At 20.6% G+C, this 27,380-nt stretch overlaps 11 protein-coding genes across 11 annotated transcripts; 7 read left to right on the plus strand and 4 right to left on the minus strand.

Moving 5' to 3' along the window:
* Positions 1 to 1,183: 1,183 nt before the first annotated feature.
* On the minus strand, positions 1,184 to 2,126 carry SRAE_0000013100 (E3 ubiquitin-protein ligase CHIP; the record flags this gene model as incomplete). The annotated part of the gene is made up of 3 exons (XM_024645979.1): positions 1,184 to 1,561; positions 1,597 to 1,854; positions 1,905 to 2,126. 3 exons carry the CDS (start codon positions 2,124 to 2,126, stop codon positions 1,184 to 1,186), a joined length of 858 nt encoding a protein of 285 aa, XP_024500208.1.
* Positions 2,127 to 2,344: 218 nt separating this feature from the next.
* SRAE_0000013200 (Cytochrome c oxidase biogenesis protein Cmc1-like family-containing protein) lies at positions 2,345 to 2,979 on the plus strand (the record flags this gene model as incomplete). The annotated part of the gene is made up of 4 exons (XM_024645980.1): positions 2,345 to 2,501; positions 2,544 to 2,648; positions 2,692 to 2,785; positions 2,838 to 2,979. The coding sequence occupies 4 exons, from the start codon at positions 2,345 to 2,347 to the stop codon at positions 2,977 to 2,979; spliced, it is 498 nt and encodes a 165-aa protein (XP_024500209.1).
* A 171-nt stretch (positions 2,980 to 3,150) lies between these two features.
* Positions 3,151 to 4,487, minus strand: SRAE_0000013300 (Protein apterous; the record flags this gene model as incomplete). The annotated part of the gene is made up of 4 exons (XM_024645981.1): positions 3,151 to 3,578; positions 3,688 to 4,031; positions 4,074 to 4,245; positions 4,337 to 4,487. The coding sequence occupies 4 exons, from the start codon at positions 4,485 to 4,487 to the stop codon at positions 3,151 to 3,153; spliced, it is 1,095 nt and encodes a 364-aa protein (XP_024500210.1).
* Positions 4,488 to 7,387: 2,900 nt separating this feature from the next.
* On the plus strand, positions 7,388 to 10,991 carry SRAE_0000013400 (60S ribosomal protein L7a; the record flags this gene model as incomplete). Its single annotated transcript, XM_024645982.1, has 7 exons — positions 7,388 to 8,097; positions 8,136 to 8,233; positions 8,598 to 8,602; positions 10,014 to 10,028; positions 10,104 to 10,224; positions 10,269 to 10,418; positions 10,468 to 10,991. 7 exons carry the CDS (start codon positions 7,388 to 7,390, stop codon positions 10,989 to 10,991), a joined length of 1,623 nt encoding a protein of 540 aa, XP_024500211.1.
* Positions 10,992 to 11,136: 145 nt separating this feature from the next.
* Positions 11,137 to 12,575, plus strand: SRAE_0000013500 (Zona pellucida domain-containing protein; the record flags this gene model as incomplete). The annotated part of the gene is made up of 4 exons (XM_024645983.1): positions 11,137 to 11,172; positions 11,211 to 11,216; positions 11,454 to 12,287; positions 12,330 to 12,575. 4 exons carry the CDS (start codon positions 11,137 to 11,139, stop codon positions 12,573 to 12,575), a joined length of 1,122 nt encoding a protein of 373 aa, XP_024500212.1.
* Positions 12,576 to 12,745: 170 nt separating this feature from the next.
* Positions 12,746 to 13,687, plus strand: SRAE_0000013600 (Peptidyl-prolyl cis-trans isomerase E; the record flags this gene model as incomplete). Its single annotated transcript, XM_024645984.1, has 2 exons — positions 12,746 to 12,909; positions 12,949 to 13,687. 2 exons carry the CDS (start codon positions 12,746 to 12,748, stop codon positions 13,685 to 13,687), a joined length of 903 nt encoding a protein of 300 aa, XP_024500213.1.
* A 2,068-nt stretch (positions 13,688 to 15,755) lies between these two features.
* Positions 15,756 to 17,245, plus strand: SRAE_0000013700 (Protein kinase-like domain and Uncharacterised oxidoreductase Dhs-27 family and CHK kinase-like domain-containing protein; the record flags this gene model as incomplete). Its single annotated transcript, XM_024645986.1, has 5 exons — positions 15,756 to 15,763; positions 15,907 to 16,138; positions 16,181 to 16,709; positions 16,753 to 17,024; positions 17,066 to 17,245. The coding sequence occupies 5 exons, from the start codon at positions 15,756 to 15,758 to the stop codon at positions 17,243 to 17,245; spliced, it is 1,221 nt and encodes a 406-aa protein (XP_024500214.1).
* Positions 17,246 to 17,516: 271 nt separating this feature from the next.
* On the plus strand, positions 17,517 to 18,375 carry SRAE_0000013800 (GOLD domain-containing protein; the record flags this gene model as incomplete). The annotated part of the gene is made up of 2 exons (XM_024645987.1): positions 17,517 to 17,744; positions 17,959 to 18,375. The coding sequence occupies 2 exons, from the start codon at positions 17,517 to 17,519 to the stop codon at positions 18,373 to 18,375; spliced, it is 645 nt and encodes a 214-aa protein (XP_024500215.1).
* Positions 18,376 to 18,700: 325 nt separating this feature from the next.
* Positions 18,701 to 19,756, plus strand: SRAE_0000013900 (Dehydrogenase/reductase SDR family member 12; the record flags this gene model as incomplete). Its single annotated transcript, XM_024645988.1, has 1 exon — positions 18,701 to 19,756. One exon carries the CDS (start codon positions 18,701 to 18,703, stop codon positions 19,754 to 19,756), a length of 1,056 nt encoding a protein of 351 aa, XP_024500216.1.
* Positions 19,757 to 22,149: 2,393 nt separating this feature from the next.
* Positions 22,150 to 23,061, minus strand: SRAE_0000014000 (Hypothetical protein; the record flags this gene model as incomplete). The annotated part of the gene is made up of 2 exons (XM_024645989.1): positions 22,150 to 22,497; positions 22,543 to 23,061. 2 exons carry the CDS (start codon positions 23,059 to 23,061, stop codon positions 22,150 to 22,152), a joined length of 867 nt encoding a protein of 288 aa, XP_024500217.1.
* An 808-nt stretch (positions 23,062 to 23,869) lies between these two features.
* Positions 23,870 to 24,982, minus strand: SRAE_0000014100 (KiSS-1 receptor; the record flags this gene model as incomplete). Its single annotated transcript, XM_024645990.1, has 1 exon — positions 23,870 to 24,982. The coding sequence occupies one exon, from the start codon at positions 24,980 to 24,982 to the stop codon at positions 23,870 to 23,872; it is 1,113 nt and encodes a 370-aa protein (XP_024500218.1).
* Positions 24,983 to 27,380: the final 2,398 nt, after the last annotated feature.

The following is a 27,380-nucleotide window of genomic DNA, read 5'->3' on the forward strand; positions in this document are numbered from 1 at the left end:
AAAAAATCTATTTGTAATTTATCTCAACTAAACCGATAAAAGAAGAAGTTTTAATTTATGGCTTTTTTAATTATTAAATATTTTTTAAACTTTAATAATAATTTTAGAAAAAAATTATAATTATAAAAGTATTACAGTTATAATATTTCTACGTTATTTTTAAAATTATTTGATAATTTTAAAACTTTTTACTTAAAAAAAATTATTTTTGTATGTAAATGGCATTGTATGTCTATTAAAAAAACTTTATGAATTCCTTATACTATTCAAAAAAAAGATAAATCAAACACAATATAAAAACCGTGATAAGAATAAATTATTAGTTTCAAATATATAATATTATAATAAATAAGCTGTATATTTTATAACTTAATATTATATACCAGCAATTGATTATTCATAATCTTTTTTTTTATTTTAAAATTGATAATACTCCTTTATTATTAGCTAAAGATAATAAATAATTAGATAGTTTGATATTAATAAAAAAAGTGCATTTGTGTTACCATAATTTACAGATGTATTTTGAAACATTATTAACAATTTTTAAGCTGATAATTAATATTTATTAAATTTCTTTATTAAGTTCAGAAACTTGAAAATTATAATTTTTAAAAATATTTTTAAATAATATTCAGGATTGCAATGTTTACATGAATTTTAAATCAAAATGTTAATATGTTTATTTAAAAAAGATTATAAACGTTTTCTTAAATTGTTTAAAATTTATTTTTTCTTATATAATTTAAAAAAATGTTATAATTTAAATCCATATAATAAAAAGATAATAAGAAATAATAATTTATTGCAGAAAAAAATTACCTGAAAATTCTATAACTAACTATTTAAGATAAATAACTAAGATCTCAATAATATTTGAAATTTAATAAAACTTGTTTTTTTTCATTAAATAAATATTTTATAACAAAAAATATTTCATTTTTGTATGTAAATATATTTATATAAATTATTTTAAATTTATTTTTAAAAAATTAAAAATTTATTACAAATACAGATAGCTAGAAGATGAATAAATGATAGTAATAAGCATAAATAGTTAAAAAGTTAACATATAAACCGTGAAAAAAATAATAGAAAAAAATGGCTCTACTAAAACTGAATAGTACCCATTGATGTAATTTATATAAATTGTAATATTTTAAATCAAGCATTTAATACATATTTATGCATCAATTGCCCATTCATTCTCTGATAAAAAATAATCAATTACTTCTTTCATAGCTAAATTTGGTATTAACATATCTTCAGTTAATTTAGCCCGTGTTACAGGATCAAAGTGTCCAACTTTTTGTAAATGTTCTTTGATGTCTGATCTATTATATGTTATACCAGATGGAGTTATAACAGGATCTGTTAATAATTCAAAACTGATTTTTCCACATAAATGATCAGGTATGTCACGTTTTTTTCGTCGTTCATCAACTTGTGAAAAAAGATTATTTAGCTGTGCCATGTGATTATCACCCTCCAATTGAAGTTCCTCAATTTTTTCGTTAATTTTCTCTTTATTTCCACCTTCAACATTTCCATCAATACTTTCCTATAAAAATAATTTAAAAATAAAAAATTTATTACCAATAATTTATTAGTTCTACTTATAATATCATTTTTAATCAAATTATTCAAATATGATTGAAGTTCTATTTCTTGTTGAATTCGTTTCTCTTCTTCCTGGCGAAATTTTGCTCTTTTAGCTTGTCTTAATGAAGCAAATATCTCATCACCATACAATTGACCTGATTCTCTGCAATATTCATTAGCTTTCATAAGATATTTTATAGCCTCGTCGTATTGTCCCTGATTAAGAAAAGCTCTTCCCATCATTGTCGTTGCCTATCAATTTGTACATTTTAATCCATTAAACAATATTTTTTTTCACCTACTTTTATATTTTTACTATCCATATCTAATGTTCTATGGCAATCTTCCATAACCTTATCAAATTTTTTTAAATGCATATAACATAATGCTCTATTTGTAAAAAATGTTGGAACAGTACTATCATGAATGATTGCTTTAGTATAATAATTTAAAGCATCTTCATATTTTCCTTGAAGGTATAAACGATTACCTTTTGCTTTTAATTCTAGAGCGGTAGCAGACATAAATATTTATTATATAGTAAATTAATAAAACTAAAAAATAATAATTGTTTACAAAGTAAAAATATTTTTAGAACTATTATTGAAGAATGTTATCAATGACATTTGGTATAATGTTTCTTTTTCTAACTAAGACATTATTTTAATCTAAATGATAATATCATTATTTCTTTGAAAAGTTTATATTTTTTTTTTACTATAAATTACATTTTTTATAAAAAATGACTAATGAAACAGAAAATAATGATATTAAATTAAAAACGGATGATTTATCAAGTCTTAAAGAATCTGAAATATTTGTAGATGAAGAAGGAAAAAAACATAGAGTTAAAAAGACAATTTTACCTCATTATTTTGCAGCAGGACCTCATGGTTTAGGTAATTATATATAATAAAATATTTTTGTATTAATTTTTATAGGTGATCCTGAAGATCGTACTTTAAGAAGATTAGAAGCAGATGTAATTATACCTAATAGAATGAATAAACATATTGAAAAATTTGAATGTAATTCTGAATATATGGGTAAGAATATTATATTAAAATATTTGTTATTTTAAAATTTTAGATCTTATTACATGTTTACGTCAAGATGGAGCTATAAAAGGTTTACGTAGTTGTAAACCTATTCTAGAAGTACTTAACAATTGTAAAATAAAATAGTAAGAGAATATATAATATAATGATTTAATTTATTAATATAATTATTTTTAGTTTTAATGATTTAGATTTTCGCAGTAAAATAACAGATATATATTTACAAGAGAGGTCTGAGGCTCGACGAACTGGTAAAACAGAAAAACAACGAGAATTAGAAAGGTTTAGAGAATGGAAAAAACAACAAGAACAAAAATAAAAAAAAAATTTTTTTTAATGAAAGCATATTATGTAGGACTGTTAATACTGTTTTTTTTTATTTTTATAAATAATATCTATTTGATATGAAGTATAGAGATTATTATTGTACCAATTTTTAATTATCTACTATAAATATATACATATATATATATATACGTATGTTTTAAAATTAACAATTTTTTAATTCTACTGTTGGAATAATACTTGGTGATTTTGAATTATTTCTTGAATTAATTGATGATGTTGTTGAAAAGGATGAATTTGAGGTACAAAGTGTTTCTTTTATTATACCTGAAACATCATTTGAATTTATAGTACTTAAGCTTGATGGTGTTGAACTTCGACTTGCTATAGTAGCATGAAAAAATGAATCATTAATACTGGCATTTGTACGTCTATGTTTTGCTCTAGCATTTTGAAACCAAACTTGTAAAACTCTTTTAGTTAGTCCTGTTTTTTGTGCTAACGCTTTTAAATCTTTAGAATCTGGGTTATGATTTAAATTAAAATAAGCTTTCATGGTTCTTAACTGATGATGTTTGAAACTTGTTCTCATACGTTTTGATTTACAACCACCATCAATGCTTCCGCTATCTCCTAGAAATATGATATTTTGTAAATTAGCTTAGTTATATTTAAAATCCAATTAATTTTAGGATACGGTATTAGTAGTAACATAACACTTAAAATTTTTTCTTACACTTACCATCATCAAAAGACTGTTCTTCCAAGTTTCTATTGATACTTCTTTCTGTAAAAGGATGTGTTATTGGAAGAAACTCAGTTGGAGATGCTTGCATATTATTTCCAACTATTGAGTCAAGTAATTGTGGTATTACGCAATTTTCAATTTTTTGTTGATAACAATGTATTTGACAAAACAGCTGTCCTGACCCTACATATTTAAAACATTCACCCGGTTGTAAATATCTAAAGCATACAATACAACTAAAACAGGTAGCGTGAAAATATGTATCATCATTAACTTTCATTATAAGGTCATCAAATACAATTGTCTTGTTACATCTATCACATTGTTTAAAATATTTTCTGTAAATAAAATGATTATATAAAGGTTATCATCCCACTTACGACATATAATCTTTTCTACAGTATATTAATCCATCCCTTGTAAAACATGTATCTATGCCAGCTAAATTACAAAAACAAACACTACATTTAAGGCATTGCATATGGAAACAATGATTATCCATAATTAAGTAATATTTATCATCAATAGGTAGAGAACATTCATGACAATTTTCTAAAATAATTTATCAGAATTATATATACATATATATATATATATATATATTTTTTTTTTTAATATGTATATATTATTATTATAATATTACCTTTGGGAGAACATTTCTCTGTAGAAATAAATTCATCCAATCCTATATTTTCATCTAACATTAAAATAGATCCTAAACTAAGTATTTGACTATTTCCCTCACCAACAATTTTTTCACATGCCTCACCAATTGATTCTGTTTCATTTATCATTGTTAACTAAAAAAAATTACCTGAAACAAAATAAAAATTTTAAACAAATGATACATTATTTAATCACTTTTCAATGAAGTGAAAGTATTAAAATTATGTAATCGTCAACTATTTATCATAATATATCCTATATTCTCAATTTATCTTTCCAGTTAGGTGATATATTTTTTCTAGATTTATTTTTAAGCCGATCCACCTGAAATAGAATTACTTTCTTTACGGTTTAATAAAATATTATATATTTGCAATGTTTAAAGATATGTAGTATTGATGCTCATATTTTCATTATACAGCATTAGTGAAATGGAAAGATTAAGTTAATAAATAAATGAAAAATACATTTTTAAAAATCTATTTGTAAAAGGTAAATGAAATGAATGGCATTTGGTATGGCAAAATAAGTTTAAGGGAGGTATGATGATAAAATTATAAAGAATATATTACTTTATAATTTATACAGTAAGCATATAAGTAATTTGATATTTAAGGCAGGTGGTTACAAGTGAAACTTTGAGATTCAAAGATTTTTGAAAAATACATGATATATATAAATACATATATGTAAAATGATCTTTTAAAATAGAAATATCAATGAGGATTAGCATTTACAAAGTGATCCGCTACCACCCATTTAATTACTTCTATAAATAAAATTATTATTACAATTATATATATTTTTTTATCTTTTAAAAGATAAAAAAAATTGTGCCGTTTACAAAAGGCTAAAAGATAGTAGATAATCTTATATTCATTAAAAATAGGAGTACTTTTAAAGTGAAGTACAGAATAGAATGTTTCTAACAAAAACGTGTAATCTCACAGTTGGATACTAATTTAAGTTACATCTCAATTTACCCAAACTAAAGTTATCAGCAATCATGGAAAGCGCTAATTGAGATAGGATGTATAAATAATGTTAGATTTATATTGCAATTTTCAGGCACATGATTAAAGCTAAAATTTGTTAGCATTTAGAATATGCAAGAAATAATAATTGGTCCCATTGAGATTTAAGGTATATGTAATTTGAGAAACTTCTAATAAAATAACTTACCTTTTTACATTATATTACCATTTATAAATTAACCAGATATCCATGTGTGTGAAAAAATTAGATATTATATCTAAAGAAACGTGTTCTTCAAATATCTTTGTTAATAAGCTTTTTATGGCATATTATAATATATTGTAATATTTCATTTAAAAGTTACTGAATCTCTTATCAAACTTCCGTCCAGTTTTATAAAAATTTTAAACAAGGCATGAAGTTGATAAGTATCCAGACACTTTAATTTTGTAAATAATATAAATATAATTTTTAAAAAAATATTTAAAAAAAGTTAGAAATCATTTTACTATACATAGTTAGTAAAAAAAATATGAAAAAAATATTAAGTTTTATATAAATGAGATCTTTGAAAGCATATAACTTAAACGGTGGGTGTCATTACTGATTAGCCGCAGTTATGTCTTATTCAAATATCTAATAAGAATATTTAAGACTAACAACTTTGAATGTTTGATTAAATTTTGTGATAACATATTAAATTAAATTTTTACCAAAATAATAAATAACATATAAAAAAATAAAAAGGTTTTTTTTTTTAAAAATAATTTTTGATAATATGTTAAAAGATAAAATAATTTTAATATTATTTTAATTGAATATTTAGTTGTTTTTTTTAAATAGTAATATATATTATCAATATTGAAAATTTATTGTTTATAAAAATATTTTGCCTATCTAAAAGTGTATGATATGACACAAAAATTAAAATGAGTTATACTGAATGAGACTATCATTCTTTCTACTTATTATTAGTCAAGACATTACTATTCATTATTCATATCCAAAAATTAATCTTATGTACTTTTGTTGAAATATTAAAAAATTAAATAACAAGTTAAGCATATCTAAAATTTAGGATTTTTTTTTCTTTCTTTTTACTATTGAAAAGATGTTAATGAGATTTCCTTTATAAAACTTTAGAGGTTACTAACTTAAATAATATTCTATTCTATTTTGCAATTAAAAGAAAAAATAATTATAAATGAAGATGAAAAGTGTAAAATTTGTTAGCAAATTAACTAGTTTTATCTACCAAATTTATATTAATTAAATTTTTTTTTGTTAATATAGTATATCTTATTAATTGAAATTCTATTTTTAATATAAAAAATTTATTTGATAAAATATTTTTTTATTTTAATATTGTTAAAATTTTTTAAATCAAGTGATAACTAATTTTTTTTTCTCTATAATTAAATATAAAAAAAAAATATAACAAACAAAATTATTAATTGAAAATTATAGAAATAAATAAGCCAACATATAAATAATCTTTTTGAATTATTTATTTGTAAGTAATACTTTTTATTCTTTTTATTGTTCCATCTATAATATTAATTTAATAAATATCTTGTTTTTCTCATTTTAATAATAGTCTTGTATTAAAATAATTTTATATAAATTTATTTTTTATTTCTATAGAATTTTTAATTTAATACTTTATTTAAAAAAAATTTTTTTTTTAAATTTATATTGTATATTTATAAATTATTAGTACTTTAAAGATTCTTAAAAATTTTATAATTTTTATATTGTTCATGTAATTTTTTTACTTTATTTTATATTAAATACATATAATTCGTAAGATATTTTTACAATTATTTGTGTTTAGTAAATGTGTGTTTTAAAATTAACTTTCACCAGATTGTATAAACACATGTATAAAGTTGGCATGTTATAATTTCTTTTAAATTTTCACCGCCTCTTTAGTATTTTTATTTCTTTCAGTAACATTGTAATTTTATACTTTAACGCGTCTTTCTTTAACGTTATTTCAGTATCATTAAATAAAAATCCTTTTATTATTATTATTATTATTATCATTATTTATATGAGTTGGTTAAGTATTAGTTTAGCTATTGTCTTAGGAGGTACATTAATAATACTCCTAATAGGGATAGCATTAGGAACAATAAAAAATCCAACATTTATAATTATATCTGTTACTGGACTTGCAATTTCTTTTCTATGTCTTATGCTTTATTTAATTCTAAAATATTCTTCAAAATCATTTAAAAATATAAGAAGAAAACCTAAAAAAAAAAGATTTATGAATATAAATTCAAAAAGACAAATAATAAGAAAACACGATCCTATAGATCCAGATACAACAGAAATTTTAATGAAATCTATTCGTGGCATTCCATATTTAATACAAGCTATACAATATTCAATGGAAACAACATATTATCCATCTTGTCAGACAGACATTGGTACAGCATCAGTTATTCATACTGCGCCTGGATGTACAAGTGTTTTAGATTATGATTCAGAAGAAGAACGAGAAGAATTAATGAAAAGAATTACTCCTAGAAATAGTGGACCAGAAGAAAAATGGTTACCTGAAGATCCCAAAAAATGGACAAATCAACAATTACGTTTATCAATGAATCGTGCATCACAATCATTATTAGTTTTTCCATATTCTGAATCTAATACTAAATCAAATTCTTTTGATAAAGATTCTAATGTTGATTTAGATTGTATTAATTTAACACCAAGATTATCATTTGAAAATACAGAATATACACCTGTAACAAAGTATGTTTTATTTTAATAAATAATTTTTTATTTTGTAGAATATTGACAAATGAATTGTCCCCAAGAACATCTGAAATTCGTTGTATTAGTATGAGTTCAGCATTTCTTAACAAATTAAATTCAAGTTTTAAGCAAAGTAAGAAATAATATTTTGAATAATAATTTGAGGAAAACATAAATTATCTTACTTTCTACTATCAGTAATTTTAATACCATAAATAATTATTTAATTTTAATTAACTCACATGTGCCTCAAATTTGTAGAAAATAATGTTATGAAATGAAAATTTTGTCATTTTTGTACTGTAAATAAAATTAATTTAAAATTTATATACAAAGAAAAATAATTGATGTATCGTTATTTAGAAAGTTAAAATAACCCTTTTGGTATTATTTTAATATATTACTATAAAAAAATTTATATTTCAAAACCTTCTTTGTTTAATAAAACAATTTCAAAGTAAATTTAAGAAAATTTTAAAACTAAAAAATATTTATAGCAAATGTAATATTGCATTTTGTATCTGTGTAAAGTTTATATTCCAATTTAATGGTATTTTTTGCAGTTATTCTCTATTTACCACGTAGTTAGAGTATTATATTTTCATGCTATCATATTACGTTAAAATTTTTGTTATAAGCTTTCAAATAAAAAATCTTAAATAATGTTTATCCTTTTTTTTTTGTTTATAATATGAGATATTTCTCATTATGATCCAAATGTATAATTATAAAAAATTTTGATATAATTTTTTAAAAATAATTTTTCAACTTTCAATTAATTAGTTATGAACAAATTTTTTTTAAAAAGAGTAAGATGAATAATATAATCTTAAATATATTTTTTTAATTGAAATAATAAATTAGAAAAGTTTATATGACATTTCTTTTTTTTTTATATTTATACTAACAGCATATAATAAATTTTTTTCCATAAAGTGTGTTAAAAACTAAAAACAATTTAAAAAAAATAATGCACTTTCGAAACAAATAAAAATACACAAAAAATATTTTTAAAAATAAATTATTTTTATATCATAACTATTAATATAAAATTTCATGTTTTTGTAATTTTTTTTAAATACATGTCAGTAGATGGTAATACCTTTACATAATTACAAATTGCATTATAATAATAAAAAAAGAATATAATAAATATGTTTTTGTTATACAAGAACAAATTTTTTAACACAATTTAAAATGAAAAGATAAAACAAAAATATACATTAATAAATATATTCTTTGAATGTATTTATTTTGAAATTTATTTAACATAATTTTTTTTAACTTATATAAAATTAATCATATTCACTTTAACAGTTTTTAAATAACTATATCATTTAAATATTTAAATACACATAAACTTAACTTTATACCATTTATTAATTTTGTTCTATAAGTAACATTATTACAATTCTAAAATTAAATTTTTTATTAAACTTAAGAAAATTTAACTTGTTTTTAAATGACTAATGTTTCAAAAATAAATTAAAACAATTTACACTTTTAAAAAATAAAATTATAACAGATTATTAAAATAATTATAAAAAAAATCTTATCTAACATATTATCATTGAAGTATTAAAAATATTTCTAAAAGTAATTATATATACTCAAAATGGAAAATAATTAACTAATATATATTTGGTGTTTTTTATTCTTTAAAAAAAAATTAAATTACAAAATAATTAATACTACTAGTAATTTTGAGATAACATTTTTTGTAAGCAAAAATACAACTATACTATTAGTATAAAATTATTGTCTAAGAAGTGAATTATGATGTGCAGGTCATGTATGTACATGTATTTAATGAAATTCTTTTCCCAATCGTTTCAAGACAACACGACTGAGCTGTGAACCATCTGTTGGTAAAATATTTCTTTTGTGTTTGAATATTTTGTTGAATATTCCAGGATATTTTGATTATGGTAAGTTTTTTATTCTATTTTTTTAAAATTAATTTTTAAAAATTGAATTATATTTTTTAACATTAAAAATTCTAGCCTTCCACAAAAAAAGTTGTAAAAAAGAAGGTAGCTGCCCTTCCAGCTCATATGAAAGCAAAGGTTCAAAAGAAACCAGTTAATCCACTTTTCGAAAAGCGTCCTCGTTCCTTCCATATTGGTAAGATAGCCTGATTTTTTTTTACCCATTTTATATTAATTTAGGTGGAAATATTCTCCCAGAAAGAGATTTAACTCACTTTGTTAAATGGCCAAAATACATTCGTATCCAAAGACAAAGAGCAGTTCTTGCTAAACGTTTGAAGATTCCACCACCAATAAATCAATTTAGACAAACTTTGGATAAAAATAATGGTAGGCTATTTTTTTTTCATTTTGAATATTTTTTTAATTGTTATTATAGCTCTCAATGTTTTCAAACTTTTCGACAAATATGCTCCAGAATCTAAACAAGCTAAGAAAGAGCGTTTAGCTAAGCGTGCTGAAGAGAAAGCTAGCGGAAAAGCAGAAACTATTACTAAGCGTCCAAACACTGTTGCTTATGGAATCAAGGATGTAACTAGACTTGTTGAAACCAAGAAAGCTTCATTTGTTGCTATTGCTTTTGATGTTGATCCAATCGAAATTGCTCTTTTCCTTCCAGCTCTTTGCAGAAAATTTGCAGTTCCATATGTTATCGTCAAGGATAAATCACGTCTCGGAAAAGTTGTTGGAAAGAAGACAACATCATGCATTGCTCTTACCAAGGTTAATCCAGAAGACAATGCTAAACTTCAATCACTTGTCGAAGTAGCCAACACCAACTTTAATGGACGAGGAGAGGAAATTAGAAAACACTGGGGTGGAGCTATTATGTCAGCTCGTTCTCAAGCAAGAAAGCAAAAATTCGAAAGAATCCGTGCTTCAGAACTTGCAACTAAAATCTAAGTTCAAAATATTTTTTATTTTTGAACACCAGCTTCCTTTCTTCTGTTATACATTTTTTCGTTGGATGATTAAAAATAAATTGTTGATTTTTATATATATATATATCTTTTTGGTAAATCTTGATTGATAAAATATTTCTTGTTAAATGATACACCTTAAAAAGAAAAATTTAAGATTAGATGTAATTATAAACTTGTTTATTAATTATATTTATTAAAGGTTATTGTATGCGCATAATTCATTAATATTTTTATGATTTCCTATCAGCTGTCAATATAGGTGCCAAACATTTAAACAAAGGTGTTATTTTGGATGTATGATGACCCAAAATGATATAGATTTTTGAGGACAAGAAGGTTTATAGATAAGGATGGAGATGTCATATTACTGTTCATTTTACACTTTATTCTTTTTTAAAATATGTTATTATACTATTTATTTTCTATTCCAATCATAATACAGTCTGTTATAGGAGAATTTATGGATAATGAATTAATTGGTGATCCTGAAGTTAATTGTGAAGATACAATGATGAGTATTAATTTTAAGACAAAAAAACCATTTAATGGTCGTGTTTATGTTAAAGGTATGGCTAATGATGATAGATGTTCAAGAAATTTTGCACAAAATACCGAACAAAATAAATTTTCATTTATGATTCAAAGTGGTGATTGTACAATGCAAAAACAACGAGTTACTGGAACTTTAGAAGGGATGATGGTTTCATTAACAGTTGTTGTATCTTTTCATGGAACTTTTGTTACTAAAGCTGATAGAGCATTTAAAGCAATGTGCTTCTTTAAAAATATTCGTCGTATAACAAATGCAATTGATATGAATAATCTTGGTACAACAGAACTTTTAGACACAGCTAAAATGCCAACATGTACATATCATATTAGAAAATCTTTGGATGGACCAATGGTTGCAACTGGTGAAGTAGGTGATAAAATTTACCATGTATGGGAATGTGATGATCCAACACATGGTTTTTTAGTTCATTCATGTTATGTTGATGACGGTAGAGGACAAAGATTTGATCTTTTAGATATTGATGGATGTGCAATTGATCCTATCATTCAACCTGATGTTGTTTATGATGAAGCACACAATAGAGCTGTTGCTGAAACATTTGGTTATAAATTTGCAGATACAAGTGTCCTAAATTACCAGTGTGTAGTTGAATTATGTAAAAGAGCAAGTGGAGAATGTGAAGGATTAACTCCACCAGATTGTACTAAACGTGTAAAAAGAAATTCTCCTATATCATTAATAAATGACAACAATACTATTGAAGTAAGTATTTTACTAATTTTTAACTATTTTTTATTTATTTAGCTTGATTTATCTGCAACAATTAGTGTTGATGATGATACATTAATAATTGAAGGTTCTGATAAAACGACATCTCTTAATGAAATTAAAAAATCTAAAAAAATAACTAAAATATTTGAAAATGGAGAATGTAATGCTGTAATTTTTATATCAATATCAGCAACTTTATTATTTGGAATTATAGTTAATACAGCAACCATAGTATATTTTTGTTCGTTGAAAAAAATTATACCAATTTTAAAACCATAAAATATATTTACTCAATCTTATTAAATATTAATCTCATTTAATTATTTTTAATAAAAATTTAATAAACTCTTTGTGATAAAATTTTACTTTTCATTTGGAAAAATGTTCCTTAATATTTAAAAGTTATTTTGTATTCGTTTAATTTATATAAAAAAAATTATTTATTATAAATGGCTAACAAATATAATGTTAATCCTAATAAGACAATTTTTATTTCTGGAATACCTGAAAATGTAGATGAAGAACATTTAAAAATAATTTTTTCTTCTTTTGGTGAAATTGTTTCCTGTACAATACCTTATGATAATGAAACTGGAAAAAAAAGAAATATAGGGTAATGATAAAATAAATTGTATAAATTAATATATTTTAGATTTATTGAATTTGATGATAGATCTGATGCATTATCATCAATTGAAAATATGGATAATGCTGAATTATATGGACAATCTATTCGAGTTAAATTTGCCAATTTAAGAAGTGGAAATGAAAATAGTAGCAGACCAATATGGCAAACAGATGAATATGCGCTACAATATGGTATTGGTAATAATAAAAATGAAGAAAAAATTGAAGATGAAAAAAAAGAAGATACTAATGAAAATAAAATTATTAAGAAAAATCCACATGTATATTTGGATATAAAAATTGGAAATAGATTTGTTGGGAAAATAATTATTGAACTTCGTTATGATATTGTTCCTATTACTGCAGAAAATTTTAAATGCTTATGTACAAATGAGAAAGGTTTTGGTTATGCTGGATCAAAATTTCATAGAATTATACCAAAATTTATGTGTCAAGGTGGTGATATAACAAAAGGTGATGGCACTGGAGGAAAAAGTATATATGGACAAAAATTTCCTGATGAAAATTTTATTTTATCTCATAGTATACCAGGAACAGTTTCTATGGCTAACGCCGGTAAAGATACTAATGGATCTCAATTTTTTATATGTACAGAAAAAACAGAATATCTTGATGGTAAACATGTTGTTTTTGGAAATGTTAAACAAGGTATGAATATTGTAAAAGAAATTGAAGCTGTCGGTACAGCAAGTGGTCGTCCAAAAGCTGACGTTACAATTGTATCATGTGGACTTTGTGAATAATCATTCTAAAGTTTCTTATACTATCCTATATATATAGGTGAAAAATAAATTGTGGACATTTTTTTTTTGATTTTTTAATATTTATTAAACTTTTTTAAGAAAGAAAATGTACTGAAAACAAAAAAAAAGAATTATTTATAAAAAAAATTATATTTTTGAATAGATGTTACGGCAAAAAATATAAACTTAATATTTGCTACAAATGATTATATTTAAATAACTTATGAAGTAAATTTATATAAGTTTTTGATGCTAGGCATAAAATTTCTAAATATCATAATATTAAAAAAAATACTTATTAATGAGAACAAAAAAACATGCTAGGCAAATGATTCACTTTTTTTAAATATTTTATAAGTTACATATATTTTTTCGTTCATAAGCAATAAAGTAGAAATTTAAGATATCCAAACAATAAGGTGATGTTGAATTTTGCCATTTTTTAATACATTCTCGAATACACAAGTAAAAAAAATTTTATTCATTTAATACTATATTTCAACATGAGGTTTCAGAAATAAATCATCTTTAGAAAACATTAAAAAATTTTTTAAAAATAATTGTTATTAAAGTTCTGATTAAAGATTCAGGTTAGGATACAATTCATAATTTATTTTCAAAAATAATAATATTAAAGTTTTTAAATTTAGAATTAATAATATAAAAGAGTTTTATGTTTTTTATAAAAAAATTAATTATTATTAATTGTAATTCAACAAATTATCATATTATACATTATACGTTTTATATTACTATTTATTTTTAGATAAAATACAATGATAAAAAATATATTAAATTATATTATTACAATAAAATGTGATTTTATAATTTGGAAACAAAATAATATTTCATCATGTACTTTTTGAAATGATTATATTTGTATATTATTAATTTAAAACATTTAAATTTATAAATTAAAAATATATATACAATCAACTAATTTTTTATTTATTTCAAAATTCTTTTATTAACTGAATCATGTTATTGTAGTTTGTTAAAAAAAATTGAAAAAATGGTCAGACATATAAAGAAATAAAGACATTTAAAAGATTATTAAAAAAGAAATTAAAGAATATTTCAATCATTTTGTTAATTTATTATTCAAATAACTTTAATTAAGCATAGTTTATTATAAATACATGTATAAAATTAAATGTTTAGAAAACATAAAAATAAATTTATACTTTAACAATAATTTTGTCTATTTTGTTAGAATACAAATAACATTGTTAAAAAAATAATATTTTCCATGATATTAAAACTACAAGTATATAAAGTTACTTTTAAGAATAAAAAATTAATTTTTTTTTATGTACAATAAACAAAAATAAGTGAAGTTATTTTCTATGTATCTGTAAAAAATTTACAAGAAAAAAAGATTTTTTTTAAATTGGAAACTAACTTTAATTACAAGTATAAAAAATTTAATTCGGTTTATAATAAAAAAAGTTCAAAAAGTTATTGTTTTTAGATTAATTTATTAAATTAAAATAATATTTTAAGCTATGATTATTTAAATATTAAAAGTATTACATTTTATAAATACAATAGCGAGAATTAAAAAGTTAAATCTAATGTAAAAAATATCTAAAACATAGTAATTTTTAAATATCAGATTTAGTGTAATATTTAATTAACTTTTGAAGTATATTTATATCGTATTCAAATACATAAAATTGACTTTTCTAGTTAAATTAAAAAATTTTTTAACATGATTAACCTTTAAAATATTGTTCATTCAATATATTACAAATAGATTTTATTTTATTATTATTTTAATTTTTTTATCATTTAATTTAACTATTATTGATAATATTAAATAGGAAATAATTATATTTTAATAGTAAGTATAAAATTTTTACCTTATTTACAATACATTATAAGTATTATATTAATGATCAACTTTATCAAAAAAATAATTAGATAAGTTTTAGTAAAAGTTATGTTAGTTAAATATACAGTAGATACCTTATATGATAATATATGATTATATTGAAACCATTACATATATATATATGTTTATCTCAAATAGCAAGTTATAAATATATCATTAATTTCAAATGATTAGATGGAAATGTTTGTTGTTTGATAAGTAGATTGTATGTTCTTACGATAATTTCCTATTTAAGATTAAAAAAAATATATATAAATTTATACAAGAAATATTATTATATTATTTTTTTAAATAAAGTATTAAGTTAAAAGTTATTTTTATTTAGTTACTGTATAATGGAATGGAGATTACAAAAATTATTTGATTGGTGTGAAATAGATATTGGTTGGGTAGAAAAAAAAATGCTTTTAAAATTTCCTGAAAATAAATGGTTGTCAGCACGATTGGAATCTGTTATTCAAGCAGGTTTTATGTCTCATTTAATAAGAATTGTTATTGAATATGAAAATACTCAAGAAAATTATAAAGCAATCGCTCCAAACACAATTCTTATTAAGGTTTGACTAATTATTAAAAAAAAAATTATTTATTATTTAAAGGTTCCTAATTATAAAAATGCATCAATGGCATTAAAATCTGCTGAACTTATTGAAGATAAATATGCTGTTTCACAGGGAATTGGTATAATTAAATTATTGTCTGAAACTGAGGGACGATTTTATTCATTAGTAAATGATAAAAATCATAATTTAAAAATTCCTAAAATTTTTTATTTAAATTTAGACAATTCAAATAATGAAATTCAATGTATTATCATGGAAGAAGTATTGGATGTATATACAATTGATATTGTTGAAGGGCTTAATAAAACTCAATTATATAATCTTGTTGATTTTATTATTGAGTTACATTTATTGTCATTTATGGAAAATTTAGATAATCCAGGATCTTCCTATGAAGAATGGAATAAACTACCTCTATCTTTTAATGACTATGTTTTAAATGCTCGAAAAAGATATATGAATGAGTATCCTGATTCTTTAGGGCCGTTAATTGAAAAAACTTTTAATAAATATTTAAAAGTGGATAACATAGATGAAATAAAATATAAATGTCTAGAAGATAAACGTAAGATTGTTCTATTAAAATTTTTTTTTTATATTTTTTATAGCAAATATGTGTTTTTTATCTCATGGAGATCTTTGGACATCAAACATATTATTTGATGCTAAGGATAAAAATAATTTAAGATGTGTAGTAGATTGGCAATTAGCATTAAAAACATCACCATTTGAAGATCTAACACATTTACTATTTTCTTGTATTTCTCCTGAATTAAGAAGAGAGTGTCAAAATGATGTATTTAAATACTATTATAAAAATTTAAAAAATTCAGTGGAGAAGCAAGGAAAATCACTTTCATTTAACTATCAAGATTTAACTGTAAGTTTCTAATACATTTTCTTATTTTATTAATTTTTTAGAAAATGTTTTATGAAATGTTACCCTACTTAGTCAACCGAAATTTGTTTGCAATTTCAATGTGGACTGCTTCATCATTGTGTAAAACAGGAAAAAATGATGAAGAAGAAAGAATATTTAAACTAAACAGTCGTTTGAAAGCACTGTTTGAAGATATTGAAACAAACAATCTTATGAAATAATTTTTTCTCACTTATAAACAAAAAAAATTATATATTAAAAAACGCCTAATTAGTATAAAAAGAATATTATTTTATTACAATAAATTTATGTTTAAATGATTAATTCATTATCGAGACACAATTCCAATATAATATACGTATAAAATTCTTATAACGAAATAAATTTTTTTTTCCAAATTTCATTTATATATATATATATACACGTGTGTTCTTTTGATACTATTTTTACCCTTTTCTTTTAAAAATAAATTTTTTAGATTCAATAAAAGAAATGAATAATTTGTTTTCTATATTCCTATTAATTATATATTTTTCAATTTCTTCGGGTTTATATTTTCATATAGCAGAGACAGAAAAAAAATGTTTTGTAGAGGAGATTCCTGATGAAACTCTTGTTACTGGAAATTACAAGATACAATTATTTGACCCAAATACTAAACAATATGGTGATTATCCAAATATTGGTATGCATGTTGAAGTTAAAGATCCTGAACAAAAGGTAGTTTAATTTATAAATTTTACTCTTTTGTTTTTTTTTTTAAATATAGTATAGACAGAAGATGGGAAAATGATTTTATTTTAATTTTTTTTTGTATAATTTTACAAGAATACATGATCAGAATTTGGTTATCATGTATAAAAATTTATCAATTTCTAATCTCTGTTTACTAAACATATAAGAATAATATTTTTATTATATGTATTTTTTTTAGATTATTCTTTCCAAACTTTATACTTCTGAAGGTAAATTCAGTTTTTCATCTCATACCCCTGGTGAACATACTATTTGTTTAATCTCAAATTCCACTGCTTGGTTTGGTGGATCGCAATTAAGAGTTCACTTGGATATTCAAGTTGGTGATCATGCTCAAGATTATGAACAAATTGCAGCTAAGGAAAAATTGAGTGAACTACAATTAAGAATTAGACAGCTTCTTGACCAAGTTGAACAAATCACAAAAGAACAAAATTATCAAAGATATAGAGAGGAAAGATTTAGACAAACATCAGAATCAACCAATTCACGTGTTTTATGGTGGGCCGCTGGTCAAACAGTTGTTCTTTTGGCTGTTGGTGCTTGGCAAATGAGACATTTAAAGAAATTCTTTGAAGTCAAAAAATTAGTTTAATTTAGTTATTTATTGTATACCCATATATATCAAAACAATGTAACTATAACTAATACAAATTTTAATTTATTTAACAGAAGATTTTATATTTTAAATGCTATAACTTATAGCATATTTGTTTACTGTTTTAAAAATTTTTTTATCATTTGATAGTCAAATATACCATTTTAGCTACAATGAAAGCTACATCTGCTTGTTTGATCAAATGTCTAATAAAGTATTAGTTAAGTTGTTTTATTTTAGTTATCTTATTATAAAAATCTCACTAAGAGTTTTTTTAATAGAGTATTTATGCTTTAATAATGTATAAAATTTGATTTAGAAGATGTCTGTTTTTTCAAAATTAAGAGCTGGACTGACGTCTCCATGGTCAATTGCTTTCTCTATTTTTGGAATTGGTTACGGTACTTATCATATAATAGGTACAACTCAAGCTGGAAAAAAATATGAATTCAATGAAGATCTCAGCGGTAAAACTTATATTGTTACTGGGGCAACTTCTGGATTAGGTAAAGTAGCAGCTGAAGAACTTGCAAAACGGCAAGCTCGCGTTATAATGGCATGTCGTGATCGTGAAAAATGTATACATGTTCGTCGTGATATTGTTTTAGCAACAAGAAATAAACAAGTTTATTGTCGTCGTTTAGATCTTGAAGATTTTGATAATGTTCAAAATTTTGTAGAAAATATTTCCAAAGGGAAGCATATGGTTGATTCTGTTGATGGTCTCATAAATAATGCTGCTACAATGGAAAAAATAAGAAGTGTTAACAAGTTAGGAATTGAAAAAACTATGGCTACTAATTACATGGGTACATTTTTGTTGACAGGATTGTTGATTGACAAATTTTTGAAACAAGATAACAATGTACGCATTGTATTTCTAAATACAAATATAATTAAAAATGATTGTAAAATTGATTTTGATGATTTAAATATAGAGAAACAAAAATTTGATGGTTTTAATGTTTACAAAAAATCAAAATTAGCTGTAGCATTGTTTGCTAAAGAATTATCAGAAAGATTGAAAAATACAAATATTTCTGTATTAATGGCAGATCCTGGAAGATGTAAAACAAATTTATCAACTAAATATGAAAGTGACCGCTTTTTTCTTTCACGCTGGATTTTAAAACCTTTTTCTTATATTCTAGGTGAAAGAAGTCCTGAAAAGGGTGTTAAACCAATTTTGTGTGCTATTGCTGACCCAATTTTAGTTGATGTAAATGGGACATTTTTAGATCGTGAAAGGAATAAACAATCATGGCCAGAAGATTGTGATGATGTAACTTTGAGAAAGAAACTTTGGATTACTACAGAACAATGGACTAAATTTTATGATCATTTAAAAAAAATAAATACAGAAATGAATAAGAATTAATATGATATCATTGAATATGTTTTTTTTTATATTCTTTTTAAAATAGGTTTTGTGCTAATTTAATGTTTTTTTAAATAGGTAAAATTGTTGTGTATGAAATATTGTTGTAATAAAAAAAATGAATTTATATTTTTCTATTTATTTAACTATCAATTATATTATTAATTGATTAAAAAATAACTAGAAAAAGTAGCATATATAGATAAAAAAAGTTATAATTTTTAGAACAAAAAAGAAATATTTAAAAATGTATATGTGTTATAATGTTCAAGAGTATTAAAATGAAATTAATTAATATGTAAACCAAAATGAATATAACGTTAATTATAATATTAGGTAAAAAACTTATTTATAAAATATTTAAATTTACTAAAAAAAAATTATGTAAAATTTAATTAAAATTAAATCACAAATTTAAAACTTTTTTGACTAATTTTTAATCATTACAAAAAATGAAGATATTGTGACAAAGTTTTTTGTTTTAATTTTGGCAAAAATATTAATTGAACAGATATTTTTTCCTACAAAGTAAGTTTAAATTTAAATATGCAAATGTCAAGAAAGTAGAATATTTTTAAAATATTAAAATATCTTATATCTTTTTTTTTTAATATAGTTATAATGGTAAACAAGTTTTTTAAATTTATTTTTAATCAATTATATACAAAATTTATGTTAAAATTATTTTTATATCTTTAATTATTCTTGAAATACAAAAAATGACAATAAATAATTAATTACAAAAAAGAATACAAAGATATTATATTTTTAAACGATTAAAAGTTTTTAAAATTTTTTTAGCATAAACTATTTCTAAAAGGAAGAAAAAAGTCTAACACAATAAGTTTCATACTTTTTATATGTTGTTTAACATGAATTATAAATACGTTTTAAAAATAATTTTAATGTCATATCTTAAAATAGAGAAATTTCATGAAAATAATATTAATGTCAAATAATTTTCGCAAGAAAATGATATAGAATTAATAATATAGTTTTAAAACTTTTGGTTGAATGATAAAATTCTACTTTCATTTTTAACTTTAATTGTTTTAACTTCTTAAATTTTTTTATAAATATGATTAGATTAAAATTTATTATTTTTTAAAAGCTTTCTGTTAAAAAAATATTATTAATATTTAATATTTATATTACATATGGTGAAAATAGATCTTTTTTGTGTTTATTTAATAAAAATTAAATCATGGACAATGTTATTATTTTTTATTTAAATATTGTAATTACATAAATTAGTAAGTATGATTAAATATAATATTTATACTTCAAAAAAATATACTGTTTTTAATAAAAAATTTTTTTTTATATTTTTATGTAATAATTTCAAATATATAGAATACATTAATATAGTATGGTACAATCAAATTAATTTTTTTTTCTTAAAAAAAAAACTGTATTAATTAAATAAATTTAATATTAAAATAATATTTTTATTAATTTTTTTGAATATAAAAAACACCATAAGGTTTGATAAATCTTAAAGTTATATATTATTTATTTTATAATTATTTTATTGTAGACATAAATTTTTGTCAATGAATCCCTAGTTTTAGTATTGTTTATCAAGATTAAATATTTATAAATACAATATAAAAAAATTTTTATTAATGTTATTTTCTATAACATACTACATTTTTAGAAAATAAATTAATCTATAATACAAATAAATAAATAAATTAACTATTTTATGAATAAAATTAATTTATCTATATGTTGATATTTAGTGATAATTATTTTTTCCCATACAATTACAAAAAAAATAAATAAAAACTTTTATAGTATTAGTCAATTTCAATTTCACTATTCATAAACTTTAATAATATAATTTGATGTCTTTGAACTATATTTATTTAGACTTATTTAAAATAAAAACAAAATTATTATATAATATTTGAATGAGAAAAATTTCTAATTGAATTCTATTCTTTTATTATTTAATTTCACGCTAAAAATATATTTCTTTTAATTTATAAATTTAAATTGTATTTAATAAGAAAAATATTTGTATATATGACTAGACATTTTATTTATTTTAAACTTTATAGTCATTTCTTTCACACGCAAATTTTTCTTCTAATTTAATAATTAATTATTTCTTTGTTATTTTATATTTATTGTCTGAGTTTATAATTAGTTTAAAAATTATAATTCATATTGAATAATAGGATGAATAAATAATACAGTAGTTGTGGTTTTTTTTATAATAATATAATTTGTTTATGTGACAATTTTTGTTATTAATTTATTAATTATTAGAAATAAATTATTATTAATAAATTATTTGTACATATAAATAAGTTATTTTTAAATAAAAAAAAACATGTTTGTAATAAAAGAATAATAAAAATAATTATTTAATAAATTAAAATATGAAATTATACCAATTCTATTGTTGTTTTCATTCGTTCAGCTAATTGTAAACCTTTTTGTATTTTTTTTATCTTATCTATTATTAGATATCCTATATTTTCCCATTTAATTTCTTTCATTTGATATTTTGTCAAAAATGTTATTATTAAAGATTGTGTAAATTTTTGTTGATTAAGTTGGCCTCTTGTTATTATACCATTAACAGATCCTCGAGATATAATATATTTTTGTCCTTTTCTATCATAAAAATCACCGAATCCTTGACCAAGAATATTTTGTGGTTGAAAAAATATTTTAATTTCATCTTTATTTGGAGATTGTAAATGTAAAGATGATTGAAAAACTTCATTTATCTGTAAATATTATATAAAATGATTTTAAAATTAAAATAAACTAACAGATTCTATGACATCAGCATTAATTGTATCATTGACAGATTCAGCATCTACACCTTGATCTTCAACACCACAATATGGTTCACAATATGTCCATGCTGAAGGTGGATATATTGTTAAATGATATGTAACATTTGTTAAATATAATTTTTTTGAATTTGGTATAAAATTTTGAACATATTTAATGTTATTATTTCCACCTAAAAAATTATCAATCTTCTGCCATCCTTCATCCCACATATTTTTTATTGATCCAAAAATATCATTTTTATTTGTATTCATTGACTGTATTGTTTTTGAAGCAAAATTTTTTAATTGTATAGGTTTTGTTATCATATTTGTTGATGATATTGATAATGAATTAGATGTTAATGAATTATTCATAGTTTTATTCGTAAATGTTGAATAAGATGGTTGTTTTGTTAAATTACTTTTAATAGTAGGTGAACTTAAATAATTATTTGAAGGTAATGAAGATGATTCTTGTTTATAAACATTTTTTGTATTTGGTTGGATAGTCATTTTTGATGAAGAGCAACAATATACTTTTATAATTATAATTTTTAAGATTAAAATAATAAAAATATTTTTTAATTGAAATTTTCTCATATTTTTTTTAATAATATATTATATAGAAATAATAATAAATTAAAATGTGAAATCTTGATAAGTGAAATTTTATCAAACTAATTCATGAGTAAGAAAAATAGTATTACCTTTATAAAATATTTAACATAATAAAAGAAATAAATAATAAAAATTAATCAACAATGAAGATTTTTCTTTACATTTATTTTATAGATTAAAATTTGATTATACAATTCATAGATCAAATATGCTTTTAATAACTTTAATTCATAATGACATTTTAATTATTCCTTTTTAATTCATTGTATCAAATTTTATATCTTATATATATATATTTATATAATATCTTATTATAAAGAAATATATCTTATTAACAAACCAATAATTCTTAAAAAAAAAAATAATAATAATAAAAATGAAAGTACAATAATTTTAACAAAAAAAAATGATATGGTAAAAGTATTTTTTATTTCTTAATGTTGACTTTAAAATATTTTAAATAAACTACAAATTGATTTATAATAATTTTTGTCTACACAAAAAAATTGTTTATATCTGTATTTTAAAAAAAGACTAATATTGTTATTGTATTAATGAATATTTTTCTTAGTCAAACAAAAAGTATTTTTAAAATACAAATTAAAAAAACATACATATTGTTAAGTCTAGATTTTTATTATAATATATTAGTTAAAAATATAAACTATATTATAAATTATAACATAATCTTTACTAATATATTTTAAACAAATTGTGTTTCAACCTCTATATCATCTCTTGATTTAAAGGTTAATGTAGTTAATTGTGAATTTTTTTCTTTTTCTAAATTCAAAAAATAATTGGATTTTGGTCTTGAATATCTTCTTTTTTTCATAACCATTGCCCCATTATGTGATGATATATCACTTTCTATTTGCATTTCTGTATTACTTGTTATTGCTGGTTTACAACATACATACTTATTTATAAATTCCCAAAATTGTATCAATGAATCTCTATTCCTTTTAAACATTAAACAATATAACAAAGGATTAATACATGAATTAGCATATGCCATTGTTTGAAAAATTAATATTATAATTTTATAATCATGGTTTGAGAAATTTTTTTCAAATGGTGCAACTGATGGATAATAATAAGCAATTGTAAAAAATCTTATATTTTGAGGAAACCAACATATTGCAAATGTAGCAATAATTAACCATACAGTTTTTGTAATTTTTTTTCTCCATTGTTTATTAATAATTGATCTTGAAGATTTATTTGTTTGTTTGCTTAATGTATATAACATTATAGTATATAAAAATGTTATTACAGTTAATGGTAATATATATGAAAATATTATAAAATTTAAATAAAATATAAGAACATTTTTTTTTGTTTCCGTTGAATTTGCTATTTTTGGATTATCAAAACATTGTTTCATTGTTTTGTTGTCAAATGCTTCATCATTCGTATAATATAAAGATGCTGTTGGTAGAATAATAATGCAAATAGCAGCACTCAATAACCATGTTGATAAACAAGCTAATATTGAATTCTTAAGCGTCTTATAATAATGAATACACCTAGGTATAACAACTGCTAAAAATCTATCAAGTGCTAAAAGTACTAATGTGTATGCTGAAACAAAAACACTAAAATATGAAAAAAATATTTGAATTCTACAAAATATTTCTGGAAGTTCATAATTTCCAGTTAAATTTAAACTTGTTGGTGGAATACAAATAAGTACAAAAAATAAATCTGCAATTGCTAAGTTCATTATCATCATATTAGTTGGTTCATGAAATTTTTTATCAATATAAATAACCATTAATACTCCAACATTACCTATTGCACCAATTAATGTCATAAAGCTATAAAAAACCATAATAATAATATCAAGAAATCCCATCATAGTTTAATATAAAAATTTTTGTACCATGTGAAATAATTTCTTAGTTATTAATAAAAATTATATTTTAAAAATTTAAATATATATCTAAAAAATATAAATGTAAAAAGTTTATAAATTTAGCCACGCCTATACTTGTTATTAAGTTTACCCTACTCGATTTTTGAAAAATAAATTTTACATGACATATTAATGTATTTTAATTGATGAATTCTTTTTTTAACATTGTTTAATGACATAATATAAAAAAATAGTTTAACAAAAGTGCAAAAAAAATACTTTATTTGCGGTTTCAACTATAATCTGATGAAAAATAATAAAATGCACTTTTATAAAAGTATAATTATATTCAATTAACCATTTACAAAATCTTAAAGTTCTACACATTTTAAAAATTTTATAAATGGTACATAAATCTTCATAACGATTTATTTTTATTCGTTTATCAAAAAAATTCTTATTATATTTTCAATTTTAAAATAAAGTAATGTAAATTATTAACAATAAATTTTTTTTTATATACAAAGTTTTTTTTTTATAGATTATTTTACAAACATTTTATATTTAAACAAATAATATAAATTATTAAAAAAAAATATATTGACTACTATTAAATTAATATAAATTGAAAAAGGTTTACAAATTTTAATCTTTAAAAGATAAGAAAAAATAAATTTTAAATAAAATGAATTATTTAAAAGATACGAAATATAATATTATTTTAAAAATGTACTTTTAAATAGAATTTTGGTAAATACTTCAATAAAAATATTAATTTACTACGTACGATAAATAGATTTAACTGTTATTATCATGTATTACTAAAAAAAAATTAAATAAAAATTGAAAAAAATAATTATAATCCTTAACATTAACCAGGAAAATTTTATTCACAAAATTAATTTAGATTTATTTCAACTAAAAAACAAAAAAAATATATAAGTATATACATATCAAAAAAGTTAGTTTACTAACAAATTATTTTTTTTTTTTGTGTATTTATAATATCAAAAAAATTAAGAAAAATGATGATAAAAATATATATTATAGTTAAATATAAAAAAATATTTCTTCTAGTAACTATTTTAAAATTTATAATATTTTTGTTTATAATAAAAATAAAAAAAAATTTATTTATTTTTTTATTTAATTTACAGTTTTTTTTACAACATATTGTAATGTCTGATTGCATACTTAAGAAAAATAAAAAAATTAACAAAAATAGTTTTCAATCAAATAGTAACATTAAAAAAATGGTTCTATAGAAAATATTCAACATATTTTTTATAAATTTTTTTAAGTAAAACATAAGAATTTTGCAAAAAAAAAGACTACTCTAAAATATGTTTTTGTGATTTAGAATTTATAAAATATTAATCGAAACAATTTATATAATAGATTTTGGATATTGTAAACACTTAATTATTTAAATTTTAAAAAATATATATTATATAATGCTTTTTAATAGCTTCTCACTATACAATTTAATTCAACTTAAATATGATTATTATATTTTTAATAAAAAGGTATATTTATAATGCTAAAAAAAAAGTTTTTTAAATAGTTGTTACATATCTATTAAAAAAATTAAGTATTTTTACTATTATATATTCATAGCTTAAATTTTTGTCTCTATTATTAATACTGTTTCCCATATTTAATACTGTTTTTTGACTTTACTTTATAACAATATATTTTTCTCATAACTCAGTTACGTGAAATTCTTAAAAATATTCATCTAATTTCAAACTTTGAAGTTTTTTATATTTAAATAAATATTTTTATTAAAAAAAGGATTCAATAAAAAAAAAATTTTTTTTCAGAAAAAAAAAATTGCTGTTCTTGATAAAAATGTATAATCTTTTTGTTTTTAAGATCGAATGACAATTATATAATTGTAGGTATATTTTTTAAATTCTTTATAAAACTGTTAAATATTCTATCAAATTTAATCTAAAAAATTTTCATAACATTTGTATATATTATCTTGTATGATAAAATAAAATTTTTTTTTAACTGATATAATTAAATATGTTAAACATAAAAATGTGACATTGAGAATAGATTTGTTCATTTCAAATTGCTAATTATTAGGAATTATTTTTAAAAATTAGAATAATAATGAAACAATTTTTTTTTAATTTGTAAAATTAATACATCTAGTTTTTAAAACTTTTTACATAAATTTTATAATTAATAAATATGTCTATTCTACAACAATTAATAATTATTTCGTGTTTTAAACATTAAGGAATATTCAAAAAATTGTATTTTTATTGAAAAAAAAATTAATATTTCTTAGTACATTTAACACTTTAAAAATAAATATCAATATATAATTTATTTTTTTTAATTT

Source organism: Strongyloides ratti, scaffold srae_scaffold0000001, assembly GCF_001040885.1.
Source record: "Strongyloides ratti genome assembly S_ratti_ED321, scaffold srae_scaffold0000001".
NCBI lineage: Eukaryota > Metazoa > Nematoda > Chromadorea > Rhabditida > Strongyloididae > Strongyloides > Strongyloides ratti.